The sequence below is a fragment of the Ursus maritimus genome, unplaced genomic scaffold (assembly GCF_017311325.1).
Source record: "Ursus maritimus isolate PB19 unplaced genomic scaffold, ASM1731132v1 scaffold_9, whole genome shotgun sequence".
Taxonomy (NCBI): domain Eukaryota; kingdom Metazoa; phylum Chordata; class Mammalia; order Carnivora; family Ursidae; genus Ursus; species Ursus maritimus.
The window spans coordinates 13,141,673-13,165,023 of record NW_024427107.1 but is presented as its reverse complement, the minus strand read 5'-3'; the positions used below and the strand labels follow the sequence as shown (position 1 = coordinate 13,165,023).

General features: G+C 43.0%; 1 protein-coding gene across 1 annotated transcript in view; it reads right to left on the bottom strand.

The window, feature by feature from the left end:
- Positions 1–23,351, bottom strand: part of CLVS1 (clavesin 1) — a 165,806-nt gene that overhangs the window by 13,878 nt on the left and 128,577 nt on the right. The window contains exon 4 of the mRNA XM_008706729.2: positions 20,801–21,036. Coding sequence (XP_008704951.1) covers positions 20,801–21,036 — 236 coding nt within the window. The remainder of the gene's footprint in view (positions 1–20,800; positions 21,037–23,351) is intronic.

The window sequence follows — 23,351 nt, the reverse complement described above, 5'->3', positions numbered from 1 at the left end:
TGGTTGCTGATGAAAAATGTGTCTCACACCACCCAGGAGTATGGAGGTCACTGTACACCCATTATCAGCACTCCCACCTCCCCTCTTAAAACTGCCTTCTACCTTCTGTGTTTCCCCCAAAGCGAGTTCAAGCCCTTCCCAATTCTACACACACTTTAGTTCATGCACTCTGTGCCGCCTTACCCAAACCACCTCCTGCACGCCACCTTGTCCCTACTTCCTGGGGAAGATAGTAGCCAACAGACCCATGCGAGCTGAGCTCCCCTAGCTTCAGGACACCACATTCAGTTGTCTGGTTACTGCTGAGGGATCCTCTTCAGCAGCGAGAGGAAGAAACCTCCTCCCGCCAGGTTCTGGGTCCTAAACTGTCTCACCTGTTTGTTGTTACTAATTATGTTCCTATGTCTTCAAGTTCTCCCTCTTGACTGGATCTGCGCAATTTGCCTTGAAATATCCTCTCCTCCCCATTTTCAATAAAAGAGGAAAAAGAGGTTGAAGAGAGGAGGAAGGCAATGATGAAGTAGATAAGAAAAATAGAACAAAAGCTATAGTAAAAACACTCACATGCTTCTCCAGATACAAATATCTCCTCTACCTTCACAGCCAAACTTTACACAATAATTGTTTCATTTTTTTTTAAGATTGATTCATTTATTTGAGGTGGGGGAGAAGGGGTGGGGACAAAGGGAGAGGGAGAGAAAGTCTTAAGCAGACTCTGTGCTGAGTGCAGAGCCCCACGTGGGGCTCGATCTCACAACCCTGAGATCATGACATGAGCCGAAACCAAGAGTCAGATGCTTAACCGACTGCACCAGCCACATGTCCCCATAATAATTGTTTCTATTCTCTGTGTCCAATCCTTACCTCCCATTTGCCTCTGAGGCTGCTGCAATCTCACCTCCACCCATGTGACTCCATTACAGCTCTTGCTAAGGCTACCGATGTGACCTTCAAGTCATGAGGTCCAATGGACACCTTCCAATCATCATCTTACTTGGTATCTAGCAGCAATCAATTGAGTTGACCACTCTACCCTTTTTGAAACTTCCCTCTTACCCCTTGTCTCCAGGGACACCATACATCTGGTTTACCTCCTACCACTTTATATGCTCACTCTGGACTTCTCCTCCATTCCCATAGCATGCATTCCTTTCTTTATGCTTTTGAGCCCTAATTTATCTTCATTCCAGAATCCTTTCTGAGCTTTAGAACCATCCATGCAACGGCCTATGTGACTACTCTAACTGGATGTCACATAAGTCTTCACACCAACCATGTCCAAACCTGAACTCATAACCTTCTCCCCCAGGCAGCACCTCCTCCCAGAGTCCCCCGTGCTGATAAACAGGACTGTTCTCCATCCAGGTGCACATGTCAGGGACCTCCAGTCATTCCCAAAACCTCTTTTATTTATTCCCCATAACCACTAAGGTTAAGTCTTATTCTACCCAACAAATGTTTCTGAGTCTGTCTTCTCTCTGCCCTCGTCCCACCACTGTAGTCTGAGTTTCAACCATCTCTCGCCTTCACTGTCACGGGAGCCCCAGATGGTCTCCTCACTCTTACTTTCTCCCACTTCAGCTCAATCTTCTCATAACAGACAGAGTGAGCTTTTTAATAAATCCAATATATTCATATCACTTTCTTGTGTAAGATCTTTCTATGACTCTCCACAGCTCCTAACTCCAAGTGAAGACTTATGTGGCCCTGCACAGCAGGCCCCTGCACATGTCCCCAGCCTTTATTCCCCTTATTTCTGCTCTTCAACCTCACTGATGTTTTTCAGTTTATTTTTTGAATTCTGTATTTCAGGGGCACCTGGGTGGCTCAGTCAGTTAAGCGTCTGCCTTCAGCTCAAGTTATGCTTTCAGGGTCCCACATCAGGCTCTCCACTCAGCAGCAAGTCTGCTTCTCCTTCTCCCTCTGTGATCTCTCTTGCTTTCACTGTCTCTCAAATAAATAAATAAATAAATAAATAAATAAATAAATAAATAATCTTTAAAAAATAAAAAAAATAATTCTGCATTTCATTGAGTCTGAGAGGTTATCATTTATACAACATGTCCTGATTTCAGGAATTTCTAATGTAAAAGGAAAAAAAATCTTATAATTATTAGAACACAGTAGTTCCTGCATGTGGCCCTGCCCCTTCCAAATGCAGGGTTTCTGCTCCCACATCACTCCTTCTTTTTCTTGGGAAACCCTTCTTCTCATCCTTCAAGTCTCAGCTTTTGTGTGAGCTCCTTAGGGAAGCCTTTTCTGATTACCACAATGGTCCAACCAGAGGTTGGGACCCCCATTGTGCACCCTCATGGTGCACTGGAACTTTTCAGAGTACTTGTCGTGGTGATAGTAAATAGCCTTTTGTATAGTAATGTGTTTAAAGTCTTTTTCCCTTAACAGATTATAGACTCAGAGCAGAAGATAACCTGCTATTGTCAAAAGCACCATATAAGGCATAATAAGGCATATCTATGGCTATCCCCTCCCTTAGAAACAGGGAAACAAGGCCATAGAGAGATAGCTGCTCAGGTCACATGACTACAAAGTTAAACCCTAGAATCTGATTTCAGACTCCGGTCCCTTAGCCACTTTTTTTTTTAATGTTTTTTATTATATTATGTTAGTCACCATACAGTACATCCCTGGTTTTTGATGTAAAGTTCGATGATTCATTAGTTGCGTATAACACCCAGTGCACCATGCAATATGTGCCCTCCTTACTACCTATCACCAGTCTATCCCATTCCCCCACCCCCTCCCCTCTGAAGCCCTCAGTTTCTCAGAGTCCATAGTCTCTCATGCTTCATTCCCCCTTCTGATTACCCCCCTTTCTTTATCCCTTTCTTCCCCTACCGATCTTCCTAGTTCTTATGTTCCAGAGATGAGAGAAATCATATGAAAATTGTCTTTCTCTGTTTGACTTATTTCACTTAGCATTATCTCCTCCAGTGCCGTCCATGTTGCAGCAAATGTTGAGAACTCGTTCTTTCTGATAGCTGAGTAATATTCCATTGTATATATGGACCACAACTTCTTAATCCAGTCATCTGTTGAAGGGCATCTCGGCTCCTTTCACGATTTGGCTATTGTGGACAATGTTGCTATGAACATTGGGGTGCATATGGCCCTTCTCTTCACTACGTCTGTATCTTTGGGGTAAATACCCAGTAGTGCAATGGCTGGGTCATAGGGTAGCTCAATTTTTAACTTTTTAAGGGACCTCCACACTGTTTTCCAGAGTGGCTGTACCAACTTGCATTCTCACCAACAACATAGGAGGGATCCGCTTTCTCCACATCCTCTCCAGCAATTGTTGTTTCTTGCCTTGTCAATTTTTGCCATTCGAACTGACATAAGGTGGTATCTTAGTGTGGTTTTGATTTGAATTTCCCTGATGGCTAATGATTTTGAACATTTTTTCATGTGTCTGTTAGCCATTTGTATGTCTTCATTGGAAAAGTGTCTGTTCATATCTTCTGCCCATTTTATGATTTGTTTATTTGTTTCTCATGTATTGAGTTTGAGAAGTTCTTTGTAGATCTTGGATACCAGTCCTTTATCTGTAGTGTCATTTGCAAATATCTTCTCCCATTCCGTGGGCTGCCTCTTAGTTTTTCTGACTGTTTCCTTGGATGTGCAGAAACTTTTAATCTTGATGAAGTCCCATAAATTCATTTTATCTTTTGTTTCTCTTGCCTTTGGGGATGTGTCATGAAAAAGGTTGCTTTGGCCGATGTCGTAGAGGTTGCTGCCTATGTTCTCCTCTAGAATTTTGATGGATTCCTGTCTCACATCGAGGTCTTTCATCCATTTGGAGTTTATTTTTGTGTATGGTGTGAGAGAGTGGTCAAGTTTCATTCTTTTGCATGTAGCTGTCCAATTTTCCCAGCACCATTTATTGAAGAGACTTTTTTCCACCGGATGTTTTTTCCTGCTTTATCAAATATTAGTTGCCCAAAGAGCCGAGGGTCCATTTCTGGGTTCTCTATTCTGTTCCATTGGTCTATGTGTCTGTTTTTGTGCCAGTACCATGCTGTCTTTGTGATCACAGCTTTGTAGTACAGCTCGAAATCCGGCATTGTGATGCCCCCAGCTTTGTTTTTCCTTTTCAACAGTTCCTTGGAGATTCGGGGCCTTTTCTGTTTCCATACAAATTTAAGGACTGTTTGTTCCAGTTCTTTGAAAAATGTCCTTGGTATTTTGATCGGGATAGCATTGAAAGTGTAGATTGCTCTGGGTAGCATGGACATTTTAACTATGTTAATTCTTCCGATCCATGAGCATGGAATATCTTTCCATCTTTTTATGTCTTCCTCAATGTCTTTCAAGAGTGATTTATAGTTTCTAGAATATAGGTCCTTTACGTCTCTGGTTAAGTTAATTCCAAGGTAACGTATGGTTTTTGGTGCTATTGTAAATGGGATGGATTCCCTAATTTCTCTTTCTTCGGTCTCGTTATTCGTGTATAGAAATGCAACTGATTTCTGAGCATTGATTTTGTATCCCGCCACGTTACTGAATTGCTCTATAACTTCTAATAGTTTGGGAGTGGCTTCTTTTGGGTTTTCCATATAGAGTATCATGTCATCTGCAAAGAGAGACATTTTGACTTCTTCTTTGCCAATTTGAATACCTTTGATCCCTTTTTGTCGTCTGATTGCTGTTGCAAGGACTTCTAGTACTATGTTGAATAATAGTGGCGAGAGTGGGCATCCTTGTCGAGTTCCTGATCTCAAGGGAAAGGCTTCCAGCTTTTCCCCATTGAGAATAATATTTGCAGTAGGCTTTTCATAGATGGCTTTTATGAGATTGAGAAATGTACCTTCTATTCCTACACTCTGAAGGGTTTTAATCAGGAAAGGATGCTGTATTTTGTCAAATGCTTTTTCGGCATCGATTGAGAGGATCATATGGTTCCTGAGTCTTTTCTTGTTGATATGATGTATCACGCTGATTGATTTGCGAATATTGAACCACGCTTGCATCCCAGGTATGAATCCCACTTGATCGTGATGGATAATCCTTTTAATGTACTGTTGGATTCTATTAGCAAGTATCTTGTTGAGGATTTTGGCGTCCATATTCATTAGGGAAATCGGTCTGTAATTCTCCTTTTTGATGGGGTCTTTGCCTGGTTTGGGGATCAAGGTAATATTGGCCTCATAGAATGAGTTTGGTAGCTTTCCTTCTGTTTCTATTTTTTGAAATAGCTTTAGGAGAATAGGTATTATTTCTTCTTTGAATGTTTGGTAGAATTCCCCAGGAAAACCGTCCGGGCCTGGAGTTTTGTTATTTGGAAGGTTGTTTATCACTGACTCAATTTCTTCATAATTAATTGGCCTGTTTAAGGAATCAATTTCTTCCGGTTTCAATCTTGGTAGTTTATAGGTTTCCAGGAAGGATTCCATCTCTTCCAGATTGCTTAGTTTATTGGCATATAGCTGTTGATAAAAATTTCTAATAATCCTTCCAATTTCAATGGTGTTCGTCGTGACCTCTCCTTTTTCATTCATAATTTTAATAATCTGGGTCCTTTCTCTTTTCTTTTGGATAAGTCTTGCCAGTGGTCTGTCAATTTTATTGATTCTCTCAAAGAACCAGCTTCTAGTCCTGTTGATCTGCTCTACTGTACTTCTGGTTTCTGCTTGATTGATTTCAGCTCTAATTTTGGTCAACTGCTTCCTCGTGCATGGATTAGGCCTGTCCCTCTGTTGCTGTTCCAGCTTCTTGAGGTGAGAATATAAAAACTGCATTTTAGATTTTTCTATTCTTTTGAGTGAGGCTTGGATGGCTATGTATTTCCCCCTTAGGACTGCCTTTGCAGTATCCCATAGGTTTTGGACCATTGTGTTTTCATTCTCATTGGTCTCCATAAATTGTTTAAATTGATTTTTTATTTCCTGGTTTATTGAATCATTCCTGAGCAGGATGGTTCTTAGTCTCCAAGTGTTTGAGTTTCCAAATTTTTCCTTGTGGTTGAGTTCCAGTTTCAAAGTGTTGTGGTCTGAGAATATGCAGGGAATAATTTCAGTCTTTTGGTTTCAGTTGAGACCTGTTTTGTGTCCCAGAACATGGTCTATTCTTGAGAATGTTCCATGGGCATTAGAATAGAATGAGTATTCTTTGGTTCTGGGGTGTAGTGTTCTATATATATCTATGAGGTCCAACTTGTCAAGTATGGCATTCAAAGCCCTTGTTTCTTCGTCGATTTTTTGCATGGGTGTTCTATTTCTGAGTGTGGAGTGTTGAGGTCCCCTACTATTAACGTATTTTTATCTATATGTCTCTTTATTCTGGTTAAGAGTTGGCGTGTGTATCTTGCTGCTCCCCTGTTGGGGGCATATATATTTATAATTGTCATATCCACTTGCTGGATACATCCTTTAAGAATAATATAGTGCCCTTCTGTGTCTCTAACTATAGTCTGTAGTTTAAAATCCAATCTGTCTGATATGAAAATTGCTACCCCAGCTTTCTTTTGAGGTCCATTGGCGTGAAAGATGGTATTCCATCCCTTTACTTTCAGTCTGAATGTATCTTTAGGTTCAAAATGAGTCTTTTGTAGACAGCAAATGGATGGGTCATGTCTTTTTATCCAATCTGCAACCCTGTGGTGCTTTATGGGAGCATTTAGGTCATTTACATTGAGACTGAATATTGAGAGATATGATTTTAACGATGCCATGTTGCCAGTAAAGTTTTTGTTTCTATCGATTGTGACTTTCTGTACTATATCACTCTTGGGGCCTTTTTACCTTTATAGAACCCCCCTTAATATCTCCTGTAGGGCTGGTTTCATGGTTACGAATTTGGTCAATGACTGGCGATTCTGGAAGGTCTTTATTTCTCCATCAAGTCTGAATGACAGCCTTGCTGGATAAAGGATCCTTGGCTGCATGTTTTTCTCTGAAAGAGCTTTAAAAATGCCCCCCCAACCCTTTCTCTCATTCCAGGTCTGTGTGGACAGGTCTGACGTAATTCTGATACCTTTGCCTTGGTACGTGAGCAATTTTTTGCCCTGGCCACTTTCAATACTGTATCCTTGGATCTAATATTTGCGAATTGCACTACGACGTGACGTGGCATAGGTTTGTCATGGTTGAGCTTGGGAGGGGTCCTCTCTGCCTCTTGGACATGAATGTTTGTTTCCCTTGCTAGATTAGGGAAGTTTTCAGCTACAATTTGTTCAAATATCTCTTCTAGACCTCTGTTTTTCTCCACCCCTTCGGGGATGCCGATGATTCTGACATTGGAACGTTTCATTTAGTCAGTAATCTCCCGTAACCTACATTCCTGAGCGTGGATTTGTTTTGAGTCCAGATTCTTTTTTAGCTTTGTCTTCTACTAACCCATCCTCCAATTCGCTGATACGTTCTTCTGCCTCATTCACCCTGGCCGTCAGAGCTTCTAGTTTTGACTGCATTTGGCTCATAGAATTTTTAATTTCTGCCAGATTTGCTCTCATCTCCACCCTTAGAGATTCTATATTCTCATCAACATTTTCGTTAATACTTTTTTCAAGTCTACACATCATCTTGACCATTGTTACTCTGAATTCCACTTCTGATAATTTGGTTATATCCATATCCATTAGTTCTGTGGCAGAGGCCACAGACTCATTGTTTTTTCTTTGCTGGCGGGGGGGGGGTTTCTCCTTCTCGTCATTCTGATGAGGAGAGGTTGCGGGGTTGTCGAGAGCCCAAATTATTGACTGGGATCCAGGCCGTGCGCCCTTGTTTTATAGGGATCTTAGGGATGTGGGCTTCTTGATTTTTCAGCCTGCCTTCTGGAGGAGGGGCCTGCCGCGCCGATACTCAGGCAACCCTGTTTGGGTAGAGTCTCCGTGTCCCCTGCGAGGGGGGATGAGGATGGGCACACTGTGAGCCGGTATTGCCAGGCTTTTGTTCTCTGGTGGCTTTCCCTGGTGGTTTGCTGTGCCTCTTCTGAGAGAGCAGCAGTGGCCGAATCTCAGCCTCTGTCTCAGAACAGAGGGATTGCGGACTGTTCTCCACTGATGTTCTGGCCACTTTAACTCCGTTACTGTTGGTGCTGCTCAACCCTGCAGCATCCTGGGATGTGCGCCCCACAGCCGGTGTCCCAGCCCTCACTTCCAGGGCCGGCACATCTCTGTCCTTTGTGTTTCTATCACTGCCAGCTGTCAGCCGCCCCCGCGCGCTCCGGAGCTCCCAGTCTTAGTCTGGTTCCAGTGAGCGCACCAGAGCTCCGTTTCAGTCTGGTGGCGCGCGTTCCCCGGCTCACAGTCTCAGTCTGCTCTCTCGCGGGTGCCGGTCAGCGATTCCGCCTGCTCCCCCGTGCACGTGGCTACCACTTCCCGGCACCGGAATGCGGCGGCTCCCTCCCCCTTCTGTTTATCTTCCGATATCTGTGTGCAGTTTCACGGCTCCCCACTTCATACCTCAATACTCAGCCCTGGAGATATTCATTTGTAGAGATCCAGATGTATCTTCCTGCATCTTAGGTTGATTCCATGGGTGTTCAGGCTGGGCTGGTACCTATCCAGCTCCACTCAGGGGACCGGCTGAAAAAGGGGTTCCCTACTCCTCCGCCATCTTAACCTAAAACTCCCTTAGCCACTTTTATCCTGTACTATATCTTGATGCCTAGTAGGCACTCAGTAAATATGCTTTGAATGAATAAATGAATAAAGTCTTCAAAAAGTTAAATATTGTAAATATTGTTAATGGAATTCTAGAAACTAGGAGAAATAATAAAACTAATGAGTCAGTTTTTAATAAACTCAGAAACAATTTCTAATTCTAATCAAACATTGATCACAAAGACCATGTCACTATCTTATTCTACTATGGATGGTTGGCAACAATTTCCTCATCACTCTACAAAGTACCTTATTCCTAACAGCATTTACTGTCATATATTTCCTTCCTTCCTTCCTTCCTTCCTTCCTTCCTTCCTTCCTTCCTTCCTTCCCTCCTCTATTTTTTGTCTTCCTTCTTTCCTATTTACCTTCTTTTTTCTCCCCCACTCTCTCCTTTTCCTCTTCCTTGCTTCCTCACAAAATATACACTGAGCATCTATGACATATTAGGGAATATGTGACACACAGGGTATATATTGGTGAATGAAAGAGCATAATCCCTGCCCTCAGTGAGTATATAACGTATATAGAAGGGAGATTTCATATGTAAGTAAAACCAACAAATACGTGTTATGGAATTGTGATCCCTGTTAAGAACGATATGGTTCAGTGATAGAGAATAGCAGGATGGTAAGGGCAGGACCCATGGGAATGCAGAGGGTGAAGAACTCCCTTCAGGGGAGTAATTGGAGAAGCCAAACCTGATGAAGGAAGAATTGGCCATGGGTGAGGGGAAGAGCGTCCCAGGGCAGGGGGGGCTCAGGAGCAGGACGAAGCCTGGCACACTGAGTTGGGGGCAGGAAGCCAGGATGGCCAGCCCTGAGATAGGGAAGAACAACTGTTATCTGATGCAGAAGACCAAGAGGAGGTCTTCGGAGGCTGTCAGGCCAAAGAGTGGCATCATTACCATTTTTAAAGATTACACTCGATACTAGATGGGTAACAATTTAGATGGGAGGGATGGAGAGGAGGGAGAAGATTAACAAAGACCAATAGAGGGGCAGGCAGAGACCGTCTGGGTGGCCAGTGGGAAATCAGGGCTGTATGAAGGCAAGGTCATCTTATCAGACAGGGAGGAAGAGGTGCGGGGGAGTGGTCTGTGTTGCTAACTCCTCCCTCTCCGTGGTTTTGCCTCCCATTCCCTGCATTCACTATGCCTGACTGTCTTCTGGGTGCAGGGCTCCAAGGGTACAGAAGGCCCAATACTGGCTCTCTGCATAATTACGGCAAAGAAGAGGGAAATAAACGTCAGTCTGACTTCTAATCAGGGATTCAAGGCATCTCCCTCCAAGCCCTTACAGCTAATTGTTGTTTGCCTTTCTATTGGGGACTTGGGAATTTTCATTGTTAGTGGGAAACTTCCACTGGGAAAGAAATCAAAACTGAGCAGAATGGAAATCCTACGAATAAGGCTGGGGAAGAAAGGAAGGTACTACTTATTGTCCTGCTCCCCTGCGGTACTTTGCAGACTTCTCTTTCTGCCGCCATCAGACCTGACAGCGACTCCCGGAGGTTAGAGCCACTTTATACTTAAGAAAGCCCAAGACTCAGTGTGGTTAAGTGACTTACCCAAGGTCACGTAACTAGAAAAATCAGAGGAGGAAAGTGATCAGAACTGACATCTACTCTGATAACGGAAGATGGAGAACAAAAGACAAATAGAGAGGCAAAGAAATGTGTAACCACGAAAGTCGCAAAGTCACAAAGCTGAAGCAAGCAGACCATGATTAGGATGCGGTGCTGTGTGCATGCCCCCCGCCCCCGACGCCCGTCTTGGAGAGCAGTGGAGCAACGTGAAACGGGACTCCCCGGGGCTGATCACCACAATAACAGGAATACAACCGCCACATCTGAAGAGGGACCATGAAGGAGTTTCCAGTGAGATAATGGAAGCTCAAAAATGCTCTTGTGTGGCCTCAACAGAGAAACTCAAACACTATAGTTTGGACACCGTAAGCCAAAATGATAGTACAACAAGGCTTCCCTTAGGGTTCTAAACGGGCTCTGTAATTCTGTATGCAAGCAGCACATCGGTTTTAGGAATGACACTGCAAAGAGATTTTGATCACATGTTATGCCAAAGACTTGCTTTCACCCATATGATCATCACAGCTTATAAACGAGATTCATTGCTGGCTACTGGATGTCGGGCACAAACAGCATTCGCTTTATTGGAATCGGGAAAAATGTTTGTTTACCAATAGCAATATGTTCACAAGAAAGAAACGTGCTTTGTTTTTCCTGCCCAGACTACCTCTCCCTTTCCAACTAGCCGCATCTGACCATGGTGCTTTGGTAAACAGGAAATCATTTCAAGAACCTACCTCGTGAGCAACGAAACATTTGCGCTTGAAACTACACTGTCAGTTTAACCCCATCTGTTTGCTTCCCTTGAAATCAACCCTACTTTGTTGCTTTGCCAGGAGCTTCGAACGCTTTATCTCCTAATTTTTCATGTCATTCTTTAAAAAAAGAAGAGAAAACATGGGCCTGAACACAACAGTTTATCCAGCCCCATTCATTTTCTTATTGACCACATTCATCGTATAGATTTTCTTTCACTCGGATGTTACATGGCTACATAGGATGTGCTTGCAAAGAGATGCCTGTCTTCAATTCTGCCACAGAAAAGAAAGCTGTAGAAAGCAGGAGATCCATCTCAGCCAGATGCACGAGTAGTGAAGAAGTTATGCAGCTATTTTTCTTTGTTCCTTAAGAAATGTTAACAAATTCTTGGCGGCATCCATGAAACATACCAGTATCCAATAACCGACATAAAATGCTGGGCATTCATGGCTTAACCGAGGGGTCATTGCTTCTGGGAGTGGTAACATCTCAGACATTAGCTGGCTAAGTAGGAGTGAGGGACACCCGAAATTAAGAAGGTCAGTCTTGTTTGAAGTGGGAACTAGTCACGAGACAACTTGGAGGGCAGTAGAGACTGGGGTTCATTCATTAAGAAATGATGCATTATGTGATTTTATTGAACGTAACATCCATATGGAACATCTGGTCCCGGGCCACACAGTAAAACGGACCCTTTTTGCCCTGACTGCTTGGAAGACAAGGGTCCTCCTGTTCCATACTGCCACCCCCCATTCTTTTCCTATAGGTTGTATTTCATGATGATGTATGACTTCTGCCGGAAATGAGTAGTTATCCAGCAAATGCATACATTCACCCCATAAAAGGAGGACCGCATGCTGGAAGATCACCAAGGTCATGGCCAATTCTATTGACAGCTGAAAACAGTTAAACTGACTTTTACCACCCAGGCAGGAGCCAAAGTTTCCTTCTGGCTCAGAAATCTGAACTCAACCCAGGCCTTCCCCCAGCTTCTCCCTTTCTCCCAAATCGGATGGCTCATGATATCTCTGTGACATCTTCCTCACATCTTCTAGGGGCTGTTTAGGGAGCATAGAGATGGAGGCATTTGGTCAAAAGGATCAGAAGTAATTCTACCACACAGAGCAGCTGGCCAAGACCCCAAAGCATTGGCCCCCTCCGATTGCCCAGCATATAGTGTCAACCAGGGTAGATCGTTTCTCAGAAAGTTGGGGCCATTCTTCACTGGAGCAAGCGGAGATGCCGCCTGGTTTTCTAAGGGTTCCTCCTCTATAAATACTTGTCTGGATCCCTGATAAGTGCTGAAGTTTTAATAAATAAATGAAACAGGAGTTATTGCACATACTTAGCCAAACCTCGTCTATAATCAGGCGGCACCAAAAACTAACCCAAGCCTTGCTGACAATTTCAAGAATTGACTGCTTTGACTCTATGAATGCTATTATCACATAACTAAAAAACAAAAACCAAAAGCCTGGAGACAAACATCTTTAAATGTAAATACATAGTGGAGACACCTGAATCATCGCTGTGTCAGGCTAACTTAGAAAGCTGGTACAGAAAATTAATCACCAGACTGTTAGGATTGTGCTCATGTGCACGAGTGGTACAATGTTGCTACTTTTTACACTGAGGTGTGATGTTGACACTGGTCTTTTGATTCCGTGAAAGACAGGGGCTTGTGGCCAACACGGAGGAGGTCATCAGTAAATATCTGCCCGAGAGACATGGCCAGGGTGGGCATGGCATTGCTCCCAGCCCTGGACGCTGCCTCTCTGGGTATCTTCAAAGCCACTTTGACTCTGCTTTTCCTCAGACTGACTCCATTGGTGGCTGGGTGTAGTGATAACTCTGTGCAGCTTACCTGCGCAGGAAGTAAAACGTGTTATTCTGCTTTGGTAATTTCTGGGCTTCTGAGAAGGAGCCATGGCCCTGCTAACATCCGGCTTGGAGCTTCTCTTTCAGTGCTGAGACATGAATCTCTTTTGGAAAATTCATGAGGCAACAAGACTACAGTCCCACCTCATATCTTAGATAAAATAATACTCCCTTTCCTTGTGTGGCAGATTGAGCCCAGATCAAAAAGCAGAAAGGTACACCTGAGCCCATGCATGGGGACCTCCAGGAAACAATGAGGATGAAAATTGTCAGCCAAGGTGCAGACCAGTTGGGTCTCCATGAACTTAAATCGGCTTCCTGATTTTCCATTGTTAATGCTGGCACGGTGTTTACCTACCCTAGGCTCTGGGAGCCGAGTGCACAGAAAGATTCCTAAGATCAAAGAGCTTTGGTGACACAGATTTTTACCCTGTGAGACTTCTCAGGACCTTGACTATGATAATTAGAAGAAGAAAAATATTTTTTAAATCTAAGCAGTAGTGAAAAAAGGGGCACGTCTGTGCACCCTTTACTTACACTTTTCAGGCTATAAAATATTAAATATGTATGGAACGTCTGCCATGTGCAAGACACCATGCTTCTAGAACGAGCTAGCTGCATGGCCGTACAGAAGACCCCCAGACGAAAAGCCAGGAGGCTTGAGCCTTAGTCCCAGCGACTTCACATAAGCAGCAATGGGCAAGGGGGGATAGGCAGATATTTTTATATTGTTTATAAGCCACAAAACTTAACAAAATTTACTATCTAGGAGAATAAAATTTAAATTAAATAGTAAGTAACTTTGTTTTTATTAAAATTAAAGATCTTAGGCTCATTCTATGAAATAATACGGATTACATTATGGCAACATGATTTTATAATTACTTAACAAATGCAATGTTCTCTCAAGAACTTATATATATATACCATATGGGGGCAAAAGAAAAGGTCCTTGTAGCAGAAAGGCTGATGATACTTAGGTGATCTCTAGGAACATCCTCTGGTTCTAAAATTTCCTAAATCCTGATAATGAGGGGAAAAATAAAATGCACGTTTATACAGAAGTTTAGTATTTTATATACAATTTTCATGGGGGATGTTTATCCTGCAAACAGAAGTTGTCTGCAGTGGTACAGCCAGAGGAACCCACTCAAGATCAACTCGAGAGACGATGGTGTAAGATACAAGCTTTCTCTCCCTGGCTGCTCTGGCAGAGACCACCTGCCTTTTGAGGGGGGGGCAAAGTTTTGATCTGGTCCCTTCCCCTTCCCCTTTCTATGCCAGTCCTGCTTGGTCCAGAACAGCACCCTGCCCTGCCACCAGGGCGACCCCACACCCCAGGCTTGGAAAATCAGCTGTTCCCTTGCTGGCCGAGGTGGTGGCTTCACAGGGCAGACAGCCTGGCTTTTCAGACCACTCCCTTTCACTTTTGCCCAGAAACGCCAAGAAAGCTTTCTATTTCTTTGAGATCATCAACTCCAGGGCTGGCGAGACTTAGTGGAGACCGAGAGAGTAACGAGGGAAGGCATGCTGGGCCATCTGTGTGGCTTCCCAGGCTGCAGGGGGCGGGTCACACCTGTGCTTCTTGAGTGCAGGGATCCGAGCAGGGCTCTTCCAAAGCACCCTATCTGCAGAGCAATCTGCACTTGGACGGCTCCAGCTCCGGGGAAAGCCCCAGTTCCTTACTCGGAATCAGATCTTAGGATAAAATGTGCATGAGGTTTGTCACCAGTAATCTTTTAAAAAATCTACGTATGTGTGTATGTATATGCATCTGTACATATTTCAATATATACACATGCACATATTTCCCTATACATATATACACAATATAGAGCATATGTGTGAGTATATGAACGCATTTATAATATATACATATATGTGCTTTTTAAGTATAACTTCTCCAAAAATGACTAATCGTCCTCCAATAGTTCAAGAAAGTGTGTTTCTCTGTGTCTGTGTGTAAGGCTTTTAAATAATATCTATAGCCATTTAGAGATTAAGGCTAGAACCAGAAAGCAATTAATAAGCAATAATTAAAAAGCCTAATAATTGAAAGAGATATCACAAAATCTACACAATGATGAAAAGGCCATGTCCTTGCTTCATGAAGCAGAAACATCAGGCTACTGGGTCCCAACCCCAAGCCATCCCCTCCTTCCTTCCTAGGTGGCAAAAAGCCCCTCTGGTTTGGGCATACCTGCCCATGTGAATCAGGGGTGCACTCCTGCCTGAGAAGTCTTCATCATGCAGGACACAGGGGAAAGAGCCTAGGTCAAGGGCGCCACCAATGAGCTACTGGAACACACAATTCTGTAGTCACCTCACTCTGTGACTTCTCATTATGTGAAACAATCAATTGTCCATATTGTTTAAAGCAGTCCAGTTGGAGTTTTATCTTATTTGCAGCCAAATCATCATAACTATTACAGAACCTATTTACTGTTATTTGTTGGACAGTTTTATTAAGTTGGGCTACCTACTTTTCAAGCTGAAAACAGTCCAGTAGTAAATTAGATAGAATGAAACAGAGTGCTTCTGACATACAAAGTTCCAGGAACAGAAAGTGACAGCTGATGGCCCGGGAGCAAGGAAATAGAGTAAATTGTAAAATAAAAAACAGAAACAAGAAGGTAAAAATACAATACCTTGGGGTCACTTAGTATTGAAGCAGAGAATGCCACACATTCAAAAGCCCATAAAAGCATCATTTTATTAAAGAATAGATCAATATTGAAATAATCTGTTGAGAAAATTTTCCATCTAAGCTGATAATTTTTTAAAGATTTTATTTATTTAAGATTTTATTTATTTATTTGAGAGAGAGAGAGAGAGTACAAGTGGGGAGGAGAGGGAGAAGCAGGCTCCCCACGAGCAGAGAGCCCTATGTGGGGCTCAATCCCAGGACCCTGGGATCATGACCTGAGTCAAAGGCAGACGCTTAACTGACTGAGCCACCCGCGTGCTAAACTAATAATTTTTTTTAAAGTTTTTCTGCTTAAGGGTTGAATCAAATTTATCTGGAAGAAGAAAAGAGCTTGTTAGAACCACTAATCCACTGAGAATGTTATACATCTTGGGTTTTACTCTACACATGTCAGAAAGCATTGTTCTGAGCCACTTGGAACTCAGAGGCCACATTATAAATAGTGGCTAGGTTCCACGTACAGTCCACAAAAGCCCATTTGACTCCAAATGGACTTGAAGACTGGTGGGAATTATGGTGGCAGGGATTGGGACTCTAGGCAGTGTCTACCCATTGGAAGTTAAAACATTATCCCACAGGGCCAAGCTAGGTCATCTGGCTCAGACCAAGGAGGTACTTCCTAAAGCCATGCTACAGGGCACACGCCCAGTTACTTGCCTCCCCATCTCTGGGCAATGCACGCTGAGGCTGGCTGACAGCCTGGGCTGGAGGACAGACACCACATCGTGTGGGAAGCTGGAAGAGATTACCTTTATTTATTTTTTTTCAAAGATTTTATTTATTTATTTATTTGACAGAGACAGAGACAGCCAGCGAGAGAGGGAACACAAGCAGGGGGAGTGGGAGAGGAAGAAGCAGGCTCATAGCAGAGGAGCCTGATGTGGGCCTCGATCCCGCAACGCCGGAATCACGCCCTGAGCCGAAGGCAGACGCTCAACCACTGTGCCACCCAGGCGCCCCAGAAGAGATTACCTTTAAGATCTCCAATTCTGTTTTCCATTTCCTCATGCTCCTATGGGTTCTGAAGGTTCAGAGATGCTATGAATGGTGGCTGTTCTGTCCCTGTATTTTCTCAGTCAACACCGACCTCCATCAATGAAGCACCTGACAGCACAGTCCCACAGCTGGGATAGTCCCTCTTTGCTGCATCACTGCGGGTACCAATCTCCTCACTGCCCATCCTCCTGCTGCTTAAAATCCCCAGGAAATGGGGCACACCTTGGTGGCACACTCAGTTAGTGACCCACTCTTGGTTTCAGCTCAGTTCACGATCTCAGGGTCATGAGACTGAGCCTTGCATAGGGCTCTGCGCTGAGCACAGAGTCTGCTGGAGTTTCTCTCTCCCTCTGCCCCTACTCCCCAAAATAAATAAATAAATAAATAAATAAAATCCCCAAGCAATGACCCAAGGATGCTACCAGCAATGAAAGCAAGAATGAGCACGATACCTTGATGGCCTTGGTAGGTAATGAGATGTGTACACAATTACTAGTTTCTCTGGCATAGTCATGCATTTTATTTTATTTTTTTATTTTTTTTAAAGATTTTATTTATTTATTTGACAGAGAGACAGCCAGCGAGAGAGGAACACAAGCAGGGGGAGTGGGAGAGGAAGAAGCAGGCTCCCAGCGGAGGAGCCCGATGTGGGACTCGATCCCGGAACGCCGGGATCACGCCCTGAGCCGAAGGCAGACGCTTAACGACTGTGCTACCCAGGCACCCCAGTCATGCATTTTAACTTCAATATCTTACCTTTCCCAAAACCTGCCTTTGTCCAAGAGGTCTTCTCTAAGAGTCTTCCTTGTTAAAATTAGTGAATGCTTCCTTAGAACATTGAAGCAGGTTTTTACATCTCCTTTATATTACCTCTCCCATTCTGCACTATATTAGAGTTATTTGTGGGCAAACCTCATCTCCCTTACTAGGCTGTAAGATACTATAAGTTGGGATCCATGAAATACAGGAGAAATCAGGTCTCTCCTTCTGGGAGCTGACGGTTTGGTTGGAGCAGTTGGACAGCTGTACCAACGGTGGGTTTTGGAGGATAGCAGCTCATTCAACATTAATTCATTCATATGCAGCAAGCATGCACAGGGTGTCTGTTGTGTGTCTATTATGTGTTGGACATTGAGTTCGATTCTTGAAGAGAGCGTGAAGTGAATAAATGTTATACAAAGACTTTAGTCTCCAGAATTCACCGTTTCATAATGGAGGCCATCACCTCCTCTGATCTTCAATGTCAACTCAGAGGCAGAACTTGGAGTCAGGACATCTCTAATCACCCAAAAGAGATGTAAGTCTGTAACTGATCATCTGGAGAAAGAATGGCAGATTCCTATTTTATGCCTCTGGACTTTGGACATTCCTACAAATATGAAGGTATGATGACTTTATCTAATTCTATAGAGATAAGGTAGGGACAAACCGCAGGAAGGGTCAATGTTCCTACCCATGGAGGGATTGGAGAGAGAAGACTGGCATTAGAGGTGAGGGTAGAAAGTATGAAGAAAAGTGGACAGTGTGCCATATTTTACAGAGGACAGGAACGCAGAGTGTGGAGCCAGGCTGCCCAGCTCTGAATCCTAGCTTGGCCATTTACTAGTTGTGTGACCTTGAGGAGTTGCTTAACCTCTCTGTGTCTCAGTTTCCTCACTTGTGAAATAGGAAAAATGATCATACCTTTCTCATACAGTTATGGTGAGCATTTAGAGAGTTAATGCAGATAAAGGACTCCAAGCAGTGTCAGTAGGGTGAGTTGTTACATTATTATCATTAGTGTGCTGGAGCTTGGACTGAGAGTCAGTCAGAACCTGGGCGAGACAATCTTACCTATACCAGTAAGGTCTGTCCCTTCACAGTAGAGACAAAAGCCAGCCTCTCAAGCCCATGACCAACACTTTTCAGGGAATGTCAGCTGCTAACCTGGGGAAAAAATGAATTTCCAGATCTCTCCATTCTCAGTAAAGAGGCTTTACCAGACATGTGAATGCAATATTCCCAGCTGAGCAGGAAATGTGGAGATCTCCTCCTGGACACTCTCTCTTGCTTCAGGACATCAGTGTAAGCCCAGTTATCCAAAGGAGCTGCTAACAGTGACTCTTCTCCCTCTCCAAATTCCTCCAGACTATAGCCAGTCTTCATTGCTTCAGTATTAGCTATGGCCTTCATCCACCTTCTGATGGCTTTTAGTCTACATTTCCCTGTGAATTCCATGATCTTCATAAAAACCAGAGTCATTTCTCTGCCTAATTATGTCTGGTGAGGGGACACAAATGAAAACAAAAATGACACAGAATTGTCCTGCCATCACAATGATGATTAGAATTAAAGTTTGATAATATCAAGTACTTTTCAAGAGTCTGGGGAAGGACATTCTCACACATGCTGGTGGGAGTATCCATCCAAGCGGTCATTTTGGAGGGCTACTAGGCAGTGTGGGCTAAATTTAAGATGCACACACCCTCTGACCCAGCGACTACAGGGCTCCAAGTTTACCTGAGGAACTTCCTGTGAGAACAAAGGAAGGCATATCAAGGACTTTCACCGAGTCTCTTCATTCGGACTAGAGAAAAAACTCAGAAATAAGCTAAACGCCCATCAAGAAGGAAACAGCTACGCTGTGACATAATCATCTGTTGGAATACCACGCAGCATTAAAAGCATGAGATGTGTCTACATTTACTGGCATAGAAGGATGTATATAACGAGTTATGGGATAAACTGTGCCCTGTCCCCCAAATTCATATGTTGAAGTCCCAACCCCCAATACCTCCAAATGTGACTGTATTTGAAGATACAGACTTTAAAAGAAGTAATTAGGGTAAAACAACGTCTTTAGGGTAGGTCCTAATCCAACATGACTGGTATTATAGAAAGAGATTAGGGGGGCGCCTGGGTGGCGCAGTCGTTAAGCGGCTGCCTTCGGCTCAGGGCGTGATCCCAGCATTCTGGGATCGAGCCCCACGTCAGGCTCTTCCACTGGGAGCCTGCTTCTTCCTCTCCCACTCCCCCCGCTTGTGTTCCCTCTCTGGCTGTCTCTCTCTGTTAAATAAATAAAATCTTAAAAAAAAAAAAAAAAGAAAGAGATTAGGGTACAGACACACAGAGGGAAGTCTATGTGAAGACACAGGGAGAAGGCAGGCATCTACAAGCCAAGGAGCAAGGTCTCATAAGACACCAACCCTGCCAACACCTTGATCTTGGAATTTGAGCCTCCAGGATTGTGAGAAAACACATTTCTGTTGTTTAAGCCACCCAGTCTGTGGTACATGGTTGCACCAGTCCTAGCAAACTAATACACAATATTCGATATTTTCTGTCGATAGATGCATGTAATATATGGAAATGGAATGGAAGGGTCCACCCTAGTCTCATAACCGTGGTTACCTTTGGGAGGAATTGGGGTTGAGATTGGGGATAGTGGTTGAAGGGGATTATAGCCTTAAAAATAAGGTTTTAATTTTTACAATGAGAAAGCACCCATATATTATTTACACATCGATATTAAAAATCCCTCTTTCATGGCAATCCATTAAATTCAGTATGCAATATATTTCATCACCCAGATGCAACAATCTTTAGAATGTCATTCCATGTCCACTCCCACCCCGCACCCTTTGTGCAACTGTTGGCCACACCAGAATAGCCCATCCCTTTGTCTGTCCCCTCTGCCTAAAATGCCTTCTCCTCCTTTTTAAGCCTGGATTGCTGATTTTCATTCTTCAGAGCCTAGCTCCAGTGTCACCCGCTTTATAAACATGTTGACAAAAGTATTACTGGACAGATTTTCCTGGGCCACACTTCTCTGTTCTTTTGATGTCTTATTCATATATATGTTCCCAGGGCCCATCAGTGTCTATAGGCAAGTAAATGCTCAATAAATTGTTCTAAATGCATGGATGATAGGAATGCTTTCTGGCAGGTTGCTTTTTCAATCCAGGGCATCTCAAAGGCCCAACATTTCATTCTCTGTGTGTTAACTCAGACTCCCTAGGGATGAGCACTGTATTCATGACATGATCAAGGTCCAGCCTTTAACTGTTTCTTTAATACAACAGGGACAACTCGATTTCTGGGCCAGCCAAGCCCCATTTGCTTTCAATTCTATTGAAATCAGCTGAGAATGTATTGCAATTTATTTTAGCCAAGTTCTGTGCCCATAAAGGTCCTCAATTACTTAACCCGCAATAGGCCCAAATCAAAAATGCTGTTGACCTCTGACTGGGAGGCCCTGATAATGCAGGTCTTACCTCTTCATCGGCTTGGGTGAGCATTCTCTCTCCAGATTGGAGGATGTGTGTTTCACGTGCATTGCATTGTAGGAAGTGTGAGTATAGTCATTTTCATCACTGTAGTCTGGACCAAGTAACGTCCGGGCCCAAGTTCCCATGTCATAAGGAGGAAGGGTTCCTCCAAATTCAGAGGGCAAAAATTCTGGGTGGATTAGCTGGTGAAGGCTGTTTAAATTGTTTCCATGCAGGAAAATCTGGAAAGGAAAAAATAATTATCAACAAAAAATCCAAAACATACGAGCAGCTATTTAACTTAATACGAAATTTAGCAATGACAAATTGGATGCACTGCTGGTGATCATGGTGTTTAAAGAGGCATTCAATTTTGTGTCTGCAGCTTAATCTTCATAAAATGTTAATTTATTGCTCAGAAAAGGGGCTGAATTAATAGTCCTTAAAAATGAAGTTTATGAACAAATTGGGTATTATTTGGCCATGGCCCAAATTTACACATCCAGTAATCTCCTAATTATCCCTGCTGATCCAAGGGGTAGCGATGTAAGCCATGCAAACCCCCAATCATGCTTCACGGGCATCCCCACATCCTTCAACCCCCCCCCCCAAGGGCTTTCTGCCCTCTGTAGCCTCTCCATCTCCCTGTCCCTTCCAGGCCTTTGCCAAGCGGCAGCCTCTTCCTCAGTCTGTCCCAGAGACACCTGTTCACTCTGGTTCTCCTCCTTGCTGCCCCCAATTAACTATTATTTGCTGACTTCCATTTTTTCTGACTTGTTCATTTATGTTTTGCTTGCCCACAGGAAGAGAAGAATACTCAGGAAAAGGGATAGTGTTTTCTTACTCTTTTAATACATTCACAGATCCCAGGGTGATGTGGGCATAAGGTAAAACCCCATTCACTAGTCAGTGGAACTGAAAACTGTGGCCTTAGAACTTACAGATATCTTTACAGCCATCTTCCATTTGTCTGGACGGAGGGCTAACACCCCAAATAAGTCTGCATCTTCTAAACATGTAATGGATGGTGATGGAAACTGGCCAAGCAGGGGATAAAACATCCCCAAATTACAATTATTTTCAGACAAATCTACAAAGTGATTAAGCCATAAGTCAAGAATGACCATTTCCTACAATTTAGGAACTGACTTCTGAAAGTCTATTTAAAGTCCATCTGTGGAATGATATCAGTTCCCACACTTCTTCATGTCACAGAAGTTATACCCATGTGTAGGACCACCGATTATACACACAGAAGTGTACACACACACACACACACACACACGACAGCTACCACTATGCAATGTAAATGGGACTTTTAAAATACTTAAAAATAGTGGCACCTGGGTGGCTCACCAGGTTAGGTGCCTGCCTTCAGCTCAGGCCAGGATCCCAGGGTCCTGGATTCAAGTCCCACATTCTCCCTCTCCCTCTGCCCCCCCTCCACTGTTCATGTTTGCGCATGCATGCTCTCTCTTTCTCTCAAACAAATAAATAAAATCTTTAAAAAATCATAATAAAATAAAACACTGAAATATAGAATAATAATATACCATAAAATTATCAATTTTGCTATATACTATAGACTATATTATAACATTATGTAATAGAGGCATATACTTGCTACATTATTCTGTTTTATTGATTTTAACTTATGATGTAATGGCATCATTTAAAAAGGAAAGGAACAAGAAGCTAAGTGCTAACATTCTTCAGAAGAACACTGTAGCACTTCAGAAAACAATGTACATTTTCTGACATTGGATCTCAATTTTAATAAGAATTATTGCTTTTGAGGAAATCCACGTGTTCTGGCCTTTGCAAAACACCTCTGAAGAGGAACTATAGTGTTTGAGACATGGAAAACCTGGAAATAAATATTAGCCCTGGTGTTTAGAGCAAATATTTGTACCCACCCACCCAATACCTCCAGTTCTTTTTTTTTTAAAGAATTTTTGTACTATCAATTTTATTTGTGATATTCATTTTTTCTGTTTCAAGTTTTTAATTTTAATTCCAGTTAGTTAACATGTAGTGTAATACTAGTTTCAGGAGTAGAATTTAGGATTCATCACTTACATATAACACCCTAGTGCTCATCCCAACAAGTGCCCTCCTTAATAATACCCATCACCCATTTAGCCCATCCCCCACCCACTGCCTCTCCTACAACCCTCAGTTTGTTCTCTATAGTTAAGAGTCTATTTCATGGTTTGCCTCTCTCTTTTTTCCCCCTGTGTTCAACTGTTTTGTTTTTTTAAATTCCACATAAGAGTGAAATCATACAGTATTTGTCTTTCTCTGGTTGACTTATTTAGCTTAGCATAATACACTCTAGCTCCAGCTACTTCATTGCAAATGGCGAGATTTCATTCTTTTTCATGGCTGAGTAATGTTCCATTACGTATAGATACCATATCTTCTTTATCCATTCATCAGTCAATGGACATTTGGGCTCTCTCCATAATTTAGCTATGGTTAATAATGCTGCTATAAACATTGGGATGCATGTGTCCCTTCAAATCAGTATTTTTGTAGACTTTGGATAAATACCTAG